The sequence below is a fragment of the Solanum tuberosum genome, unplaced genomic scaffold (genome assembly GCF_000226075.1).
Source record: "Solanum tuberosum cultivar DM 1-3 516 R44 unplaced genomic scaffold, SolTub_3.0 scf00667, whole genome shotgun sequence".
NCBI classification, from domain to species: domain Eukaryota; kingdom Viridiplantae; phylum Streptophyta; class Magnoliopsida; order Solanales; family Solanaceae; genus Solanum; species Solanum tuberosum.
In genome coordinates, this window is record NW_006239588.1 from 174,295 (window position 1) to 183,488 (window position 9,194).

Genomic DNA, 9,194 nt, shown 5'->3' on the forward strand with positions numbered 1-9,194 from the left:
GGTGGTGGGGGCTGGGGGTGGGTTGGGGAGTAGTGGAGGTTTCTGTTTAATCCGTATTAATTATCACATCAGTGTTTGCTTAAAGGGCAAGGAGGGCCTAAGTCCATAAAATCAAACCGTGACTGATAAGCTAATTATAAAATTGACTTAATTGATATTGAATTATCGGATTAAAGGTTAATGAGTGTGTATTTTCAAAATTTAGATTTTATATATTTTTTATTGTGAATTATAATTACAGAATTATGAGCTTAAGTAAGTCAAAATAATTATTTTGTTTGATTGAATATCTATATAATGGTAGTGAAAGTGAAAAAAGAGAGCATGAAATGAAGGAGCCCGCAAACTGTTAACAACTCCATTCTTATTTATACGTCGTCCTTAATAAGAATAGATGTTCTTTAATACTATTTGTCATTTCACAAATCAATGCATAAATAACACTATTATTTTCGTTTTACCTTGAGAGTTATTAGCATTGAAAGTGTAAATTTAACCCACATATGAAAATTAAATAATTAATTCATGTTCATTGGTTAAATTAATTAATCAAAATAAATTAATTCATTTATTAAAAACATTGACTTCTAGAAAACACTAAATAAGAGTACAATTATAAACTTACTTAGTTTCTTATAGGGCGTGAAACCTAAAACGATAACATATAAATCAACGGTTGGCTTATTGATATGCTAGTAGATTAGTATATTTAAAATTCGATATTCAATAAGTCAAATTGTTAAGCATAATTATCTATCTAATCCGTCTAATAAGCAATCCTACCTCTCAAATGCCATGGGACCCAAAAGAGTAAATACTTATTTATTGATTTAGCGTAATTATCTATTTACGGATAATTAATATTTGAAATAGAATATTTTGTTGATTTTGGATAAGTATTTGTAATTGGAAATTTTTTTTACTCACAATAGTAAAGTTGAAAGTATGGGCATTATCAAAGGGAAATGGGACCTACAATTCATGAAGAATCTAAGACCGTACAATGTCGTCCATCGATTTAGTAGTCGGCAGGATGGACGGCTTAGGAGTGGCAATTGGGTGAGTTGTGTTAAATTTGGACGGATTATAATGGATTAAGATAATAATTGGGTTAAGATTTAATTATATCTAAATTTGCTTGGGTCAAAATGGATTAGATAACGAGGTATATAACGGGTCAAAATCCAACTCAACCCAATTTTTTCTAAGCTTAATTTTTTTATTTGTTCTTTTAAACTATTTTAGTACCTAATAAAATTATTATTTTTCTTTATTATGACTATATATAACATATCAAATTTTAAAAAAAAAAAAAAAAACTTTCGCGAATAGCCACTATAATAAACTTAATTATGTTTCATAGCTAAAGTTTACAAATTTATGGGTTATAACTACAGTTTAAGTTGCCTCAATTGTATAATTCGCATGTTTGTATAATTCGCAGGTACATTTGTATAATTTAGTTATTTTTGTATAAACTCGAAAAAACGAATTTATACAATTACAAACATCAGAAGTGTAAGCAGTTATACAAATTATATTATACAAATTTCGAATTATACAATATTTATACAAATTACATTATACTAATTCCGAATTATGTAAACGTGCGAATTATACAAAACTAAAAAGTTGAGCAGCGTAATTATAGCTAAAAGTAGGTCACGAATTGTAATTAAGGCAAACTATAGCTATGTTAAGTAATTAACTAATACATGTTTGCTTATACGCGTAATTTTTCCAAAAATAATAATAATAATAAGATTTTTCATGAGCCAATTCGGAGTACATATCAACCCAATTTTTAATGGATTAAAATGGGTTGAGTTAATGAATGAGAGGATCAATAATCAACTCAAACTTAACCAGATTGAGCGGGTTGGGTTTGATTTTGCCACTCACCAATACTAGCAAGTAGCAACGAAGAGGGCCAAAACTCCAACTATTGAATTTATTTTCAGATAACTTATAAAAACTTTCACAAGTTTGTGAGTTAAGTACTTAAATTTATAATAGTTTCTAATATTACGAATCTTACTAGATTTTAGACTATGAATATGTGTATTTGACGCATTATAATATTACAAATCTTACTAGATTTTGAATTTCGGATACATGTATCTCGAATACATGAGGTCAAAATTAGACATAATTTGTTCTAAATATACCGTACTCAAATGAATTCACATGTATCTGACTCTCTCGCTCGCCTCTCTTCTATATGACTTGAAATTTGATATTAAATTATTAATTTCAAACTATAGAGCAAATTAGTAAATATAATAGGAATTTTATTGAATTAAATAGTTTTTCCTTTTTAATTTTTTTTTATCTTGTATCTCCTAAAAACCTTATCATTAATATTTAGAGTAGTTTAAAAATACCCTTGCGACTGAGACTAAAATAAATTTATGAATATAGTCAATACTTATAAAATAAAATTTTAGAATATAAACGTAGATTGAAAAATTGCATATGTTTTTGATTAATATCTTTTACATGAATGTTCATATTTAATTATTTTCCTGGATAATCTAAACAAGCAAAATATACCAAAATCTATTGGCATAATCTTTATACAAAGCCTTTTTATATATCTATATTCAACAATAGAGTAAAAATAAATTTAGCCAACTGAAATGAAAAAAAAAAAAAAAGGTTTCTACAAGACATGATACAAAACTGGTCTCAACCAGATGTGAAAAATGTTTACTAAATGTCATACATACATACCAAGATCAAAAGAATTTTAATATAGAGCTTGGTAAAATTGTTGGTTCTTGAAATGACATGACATGAGATGCTGCTATTATATCCACAATACTACTTACAAAACGACGCAGCATCTACGTTGAGGCTCGTTGCTGGAACCTTTTCAATGCAGGAACCAATACTCGCACGTGACAATATTAAACCCGATCCATTGGTGCAGGCACAGACGAAGAGTCCGTTGATGCAGGGACAGATGGTGTAGCTGATGCCATGGCAAACTGTACACCTGTTGGCTGCCCAGATTGTACCACAAATGCAAATTGTGCTGTTGCTAATGCTGCAGCTTCCTGTTTTCACCAAACCATGAAAACAAGCTTTACATTTAATTATATAACGAAAAAACACATATGCGCGTGTTTTAATGTATTCGGCTGATTCACGTGGCAAATGTTGAGGAAAATATTTCGAACAGCAAAACTAACACCAACCTCTCTTTGTCTGCGCTGCTGCAAAATGCTGATGGCCCAGACCATGATGTAGCAAGGTAAAAGAAAGCCAATTAACCGAAGCAAGAAAAGCTGCATACCATACATTTATGGGAGTCATAATTCCAGCAGTAGTAATAAATCATTTTACGAGAAACAGAGAGACGTAGATAGAGCATAACAGATATTAATAATTACCGAGAAGAAAGCAGAGGGATCTTCGTCATCTCCATCTGCATCTGCTACGGGTAATGCATGTCGCAAGAGCAGAAAAGCCATTAACTGCCACAATTGTATGTAGATCATCAGAATTAAGGCAAATTTGCATATATACATGCATATGTGCCTGTGTGTAGACATCAGCTCCAACTCAACCACAAAATAAGGACATATGGTATACATTATCATCTATATCATGGAAATATAAGATACTGTTTCTCTTCATATTTTCTTCACAGCCAATTGAAACGTAGAGGATAAAGAAAATCTTGAGGTAAATGAATAAGGACAGTGGAAGAGGCAACATCTATGTTCCTAGAATTTTCTCTTGTATACCTACAAGATTAGTTAGACAATCTCAAAATTTTGGAAGCATCTACCCACTCCTACAAGGTGAATCCAGCAAGAAGCAATGACAGAAATGCAGTGCTAGAGGCTTAGGGCCAGCGAGGACAGTTACCTTTACGTCTTTCTGTAAGGTCTGTTTGGACATGATTTTTTTCTTTTTTTCCAAAATTATTTTCAAAGCATTGTTTGGTTATATATTGGAATGACTTTTTAGATTATCTCTTTTTCTAACAAATAAAAGAATCTAAAAATAAATATTCAATTGAATTGGTTAGTTTTTGAAGATGAGTTTTTCAAGTAAGAACATTTTCCACTCACAAACTACAATGCTTTTCAAGTGACATGTCCAAACACAATTTCAACTTCCAAATACCATTTTTTACCTTCAAAAATACTTTTTTTCAAGTTTCAACCAAATCTATACCCAAACGTCTACTTAGAATTCTAGATTTCTTCTGGGACAAATAGCAGTAAATGCTTACAATTAGAGCAGCAGAACGGCAGAACGCAACACCACTTGCATTTGTAGCATTATAATCATCATATTCAGCTTCCAAAAGTTGGCGTTCAGCCTCTCTAATTGCCAAAAGGCGAGGATCATGTAATTCCAGAGGTGTGCCAGCAATTTGCCATCCTCCCCTGCACAACAATGAAGCAACCCAAAGAGCCAATGAACTGTGAAGAAATGTTGAATCTTGTGACCAACGCCACTTAACTAATATTTGGAAAAAGAAGATCTGTGGGTAATAATATGACACAATGGATTGCACACATTATTGTCAAAGGCAAAGCACATTTGGAACCTCAACTTTAACTGCCATTAGAATGAGCTTGCCCAAGAAAAAGTTGCTTTTATGTACTAATACACACACACACATGAACACACAGACATGTATATGTACGGACAAATAACAATTATATCAACAGAGGAATAGGAAATCTTTTGACTAGTGGAAAAAAAAAAGGAAAGTAAAAGGCGAAAGGCAGGTCAATCAAGTTCATAAACCACCCCAAATATGCAGATGCAGATTCAATCAGTAGTTTCCTTATACCAATTTTCTGTTCCTAAATACGAGCATAGTCATCTGTAGGATCCTCCTCCTTAATGCCCTTATGACTCTCATTGGTATCACATATTACATATTTTTTTCTTTTTGTATTGTTCTCTTAACAATTACTATATTGATTTAATCGTTATACTTATTGTCTAGAGTTTCCCTCTTCAAGATACCATCTATGACTCTCCCAAAGTAACCGAATTAAGAAGAATAACTGTTGGTTGGTTGGAATTGTCTAAAGTGAATGCCTCACCACCTTGGTGCCTCAGTAGAGCACACATATCCTAGCAGAGAGTTTGATATGTGCCAATTAATAAATAAGTCGTTAGTTCGGTTAGTGGTCATGTTAGTCGCACGTGTTAGTTGTTAGTCGGTTAACACTGTAGCCAAGTTAGTTATAACCAACTATGGGAGTCTGCTTTTACTTCACGTGTATAAATAGGAGATCAACCCCAATTGTAAAGGTATCGAATTGTAAAAGATCAATAAACAGTTCTCTCTCTTTCTCTTCTCAATTCCTCTGTTCTACAGAACCAGCTGTTCAAGAGCAATTAGTTAATTTGCTCTTTAGGCTTAGTTCGATTTCTTGTACGCATCAGAGTTCAGCCGGTGTTGTGAGCTACTCAAGCATGCCTTTAACAATGCTACTGAAAAGCTACTTGAAAAAGAAAAATTTAAGACATATCTAACAAAGGAAACCTGCACTAAAGAAAGTTAAACTCACCCAATATCTATAATTGTATCCTCCGACCGAGCTCGAGGAGGGGCAGTGTAACCAGGCTGGTATTGCTGCATTTGAGAATGAAAATGGAAACGTATTATATAAATAAAGCAGAAGGCAAATAGAATATGCTAGAATTCAAAAGCATCGCTCAATCCCAAGTTCTCCAAAAAGACAGATAGATAGCCAAAACATTGTCTGATAAAACAAAGCCTTTATTTTTATCCACAATAAAGCAATTCTACTGAATCTTGTCTATCCATGCATATGTAATACATCAAATTATAGTTATAATGTTGATAGAAACATAAAACATTTCCAATACTAAAATTCTAGTGCCATCTGAAGTACTTTGCCAAGAAACATCCTCATTGACATGTATGCTCATATCACAAAAATGAAACATATATAAATTGACTACCATGATTCAGTTCCATGTGCTATAAAGTAAAAAGGATCCATTTTTTCCATAACAGATGAAAGAGACAGACAGCTTCACAAACAAGAAAATATAATATTGCACTTTTTGTTGGAGGATGGTTTTTTCCTTTTTGACATGAGATGAGAACTTGCTTATTTAATAGAGAAGTCCTCTTACCAGTCTCACAGCATGCAAGATACGGTGCAAAACAACACACAGACATACCTGATGGCAAATCTCACAAGTAATGTCACCCTTCTCGTTGCACCAGTGTTGAACACACTTTCGATGTGCATACTGCAGGTCAATTGTTTCCACTAAAACCATCAGTACTTATACAAATTTACTGTTCCAACTAAAAGAAAAAAGCAAATTGAAGAAAGAAAGTGAGGTAAACTGTAAACAGGATGTAGAGCAAAACCTCTTGAAATACAACTATAGAGATCACATAATTTATCAGTAAAATAAAATAAGAACAGAAACACCAAGTGTTGTGCAACTATATAGGGGCAATATTCGGAAGGCGTAGATAAGATATCGGACAACCAGCATTCACATATACTTAGGATGATGATATATACAAAGAAAATAGAACGTCATAAGGATAGCAAAAAGTGTCAAAGCAACTTGAAGGAGTATATAATTATGTAGTGTCATAAGAATTTCTCAGGTGAGTAAGTGTGATGATGACATCACCAGATATCATAATATGAGGCAAAGTTCATGTCTTGGTTCAAAAAATGTTGATGATCACAACCTAAGGGAACAATCTTGCTTAATGGGCTTCAGATAATAGCCTAAGAAAGGATTAGATCACCAATGAGGCAACATGGAGACATAAACAAACAACGGTAAAGTCACCATCATGCAGGGAATAATCATTTTCCTGATAGCAGGCAGACAAAGGAAGTCGGAGGGTTAACAATTGATTGTTGACATGTCCAGGAGAAAGATCTTAATGCAACAAACATTAAAACTGACTTCTACGGCAAAATTTTGTGGAAGTCAAGATATGATCAAATTAGGGGGAAAATATATCAACTAACTTTGAATGGTCAAAGAGATTCTGGTGAACATGTCAGAGGGATTTTCTCTTCATGTACACTAAGCATCAGAGCCAAAGTTTGCACGATGTTTGACAAGGGAAAGGTCAAATTCACTGACTACGCACAATACATGGTACAAGTTTTCCTCTGTTATCAAAATTCAGGAGTATATATTACAAGAGGACAAGGTTGTATCCTTTTCCATGAATAAGACGACAATTAACTTCCACTTATCTCAAGTGTCTATAATTAAGAAGTGTAAATATTCGGATACAACCTAGTACAATTTGAGAACATAAATATTTTTAATTTTGGAGCAAATATGGAACTCTGACTATGTTAGCTTCTGAAAATACAACTGATCTCAAGCTATAAAGGAGTATAGTAGTGGTCGGCTATTAAAGGTCAGCCTAATCATTGTATTATTATGATGATCCATTTAAACACTAGATGAGCAAAATCAATTTAGAGGATTCATATAATGGACACTAACTATTACGACATTAACGCATGGTTGATTGATTTAGATCAGACACGAACAATAAGGAAAAGGAAGCTACCTTATAAGCTCACAAAACCCCTAAAATGTAAGATGTGTGTGTTAAAGTTGTCCCACATCAATTGCGGGATGTAGAATTTGGTGTCATGTTCTTGGGAAATCCTCATCTCATGAGCTAGCTTTTGAGGTTAAGTTAAATTCAAAGTCCCTTTCTTTACATGGTATCAGAGTCAAACTCATCTCAATTCTTGGTTTATCCAATGTTGTCCCCCCTATATCATGTTTTGCCTAGGCATGATTGTGGGATAAGAAATTGGTCACCTTACCTCATGAAATTGCCTTCAGGATTGAGTTAGGTCCAAAATCTATTTCGCAAATATCAAATTTGCTAACAACAAAGATAAAAAAAAGTAAGCTGAAAACAGAAAATTTCACCTTGAGACTTCCACAACAAGCACAAGGACTCTCCAAATTATTCAAAGTATCTTCATCTTGACAAATACGGCACTCTGCACCCCCAATTAACGGCACCTCCTCATTCCCTTCTTCTTCTTCCTCAACAGCCAATTCCTTTTCCTTCATCGTCTTCGAAGAAGAAGCTCCGGTTCCTTCCACTACTTCGGTTGCCTTCTTCCCATTTTCAATCGGTTCCCCTGATGATGATGCATCTGCGTTCCCAACCCGGACCCGGTCCTCATCTTTCACCACCAAATGCTCACCCATTTTTATACCCAAACCGCAATATCCCTATATCAAAAAACTCACAATTTCAATCAAATTCAGATAAATTAAACTAAAAATTTCAAAAAAAATTTGAATACAAACCTAAGAAATTCACCGCCCAAGCCGAGAAACTCAGCAAGAACAGAGAATTTCTGAGCATTCGGATAGAGAGAAAATTCAAAGTCAAATGCGAATGAAAAAAAATATATTTTACAAAAAATGAACAAATAAGAGTACAGTGTATAATAGACCTGAAAAATCAGAAAAAAATGATGATTGTGTAATCAGGAGACGAAAATTTAGCGAATTTGTAGCAAAACCAATCAAAATTTGATGGAACCGTTGAAATTTCTTTGAAATTATACAAACCGAACACTGATTTGACCGCGTTTACTCTTTTGTTTGTATTTTTCTTATTGTCCAATTAGAGACTCGGTGGCCGGATTCTAACATTCAAGCACGACTAATTCATTAGTGATTCGGGTTTGACTCAATATGAATATTAGATATCGAATCAACAAATTATTCATTACTATTTTTTGGACATGCACATTGCACTTTTACCATATTGATGAGTAAAAAAAGTTTCAAATATTATCTCAACGAAATATTTTAATTTAATTAGGGTCCTATTATATTCGAACTCATTTTTTTTGTATTTTCGTGCATTTTTTGTGCTGACGTGGCACCTTCAACTAGGTAAGTGGATTGCTTTTGTAGAACACGCATCTGTCATGTGTGTAAATTATTTTTTATTATTATTTTTAAAATATTCTTATTTTTTTATCTTGTATTTGAATTAAGTTAATACACATAAAAAAAAAATAAAAAAAATATTGCTTTGTATTTTTAATCATCACTTGTTGAAATAATGCATAAGTACCCCTAAATTATAACCAAAATTCTAGCGACACACCTTAACTTAACTAGAGTAATATTAACCCCCCTAAACTATTTTAAAA

The 9,194-nt window shown here is 32.9% G+C and overlaps 1 protein-coding gene across 3 annotated transcripts; it reads right to left on the bottom strand.

Annotated features, from left to right (window-relative positions):
• Positions 1 to 2,573: 2,573 nt before the first annotated feature.
• Positions 2,574 to 8,655, bottom strand: LOC102579093 (uncharacterized). Of its 3 annotated transcripts, XM_015305027.1 has the most exons (9): positions 8,484 to 8,655; positions 8,335 to 8,384; positions 7,945 to 8,256; positions 6,190 to 6,261; positions 5,547 to 5,611; positions 4,247 to 4,403; positions 3,396 to 3,479; positions 3,201 to 3,290; positions 2,574 to 3,059 (listed from the first exon to the last, which is right to left on the bottom strand). In XM_015305027.1, the coding sequence occupies exons 3-9, from the start codon at positions 8,230 to 8,232 to the stop codon at positions 2,910 to 2,912; spliced, it is 906 nt and encodes a 301-aa protein (XP_015160513.1). In that variant the 5' UTR covers positions 8,233 to 8,256; positions 8,335 to 8,384; positions 8,484 to 8,655; the 3' UTR covers positions 2,574 to 2,909. The 3 variants fall into 3 exon arrangements, with proteins under 3 accessions (XP_015160513.1, XP_006366708.1, XP_006366707.1); XM_006366646.2 differs by lacking the exon at positions 8,335 to 8,384; XM_006366645.2 differs by lacking the exon at positions 8,484 to 8,655 and having other exon boundaries at positions 8,335 to 8,466.
• Between the last annotated feature and the right edge of the window lie 539 nt (positions 8,656 to 9,194).

Excerpts from the sequence above, each read along its gene's own strand:
- LOC102579093 (XM_006366646.2), bottom strand. The coding sequence starts at position 8,232 with ATGGGTGAGCATTTGGTGGTGAAAGATGAGGACCGGGTCCGGGTTGGG. Across the intron at positions 6,262-7,944 it reads CTTGTTGTGGAAGTCTCAAG|TATGCACATCGAAAGTGTGT; the intron begins GTGAAATTTTCT and ends ATTGACCTGCAG. Across the intron at positions 3,291-3,395 it reads ATCCCTCTGCTTTCTTCTCG|CTTTTCTTGCTTCGGTTAAT; the intron begins GTAATTATTAAT and ends TATGGTATGCAG.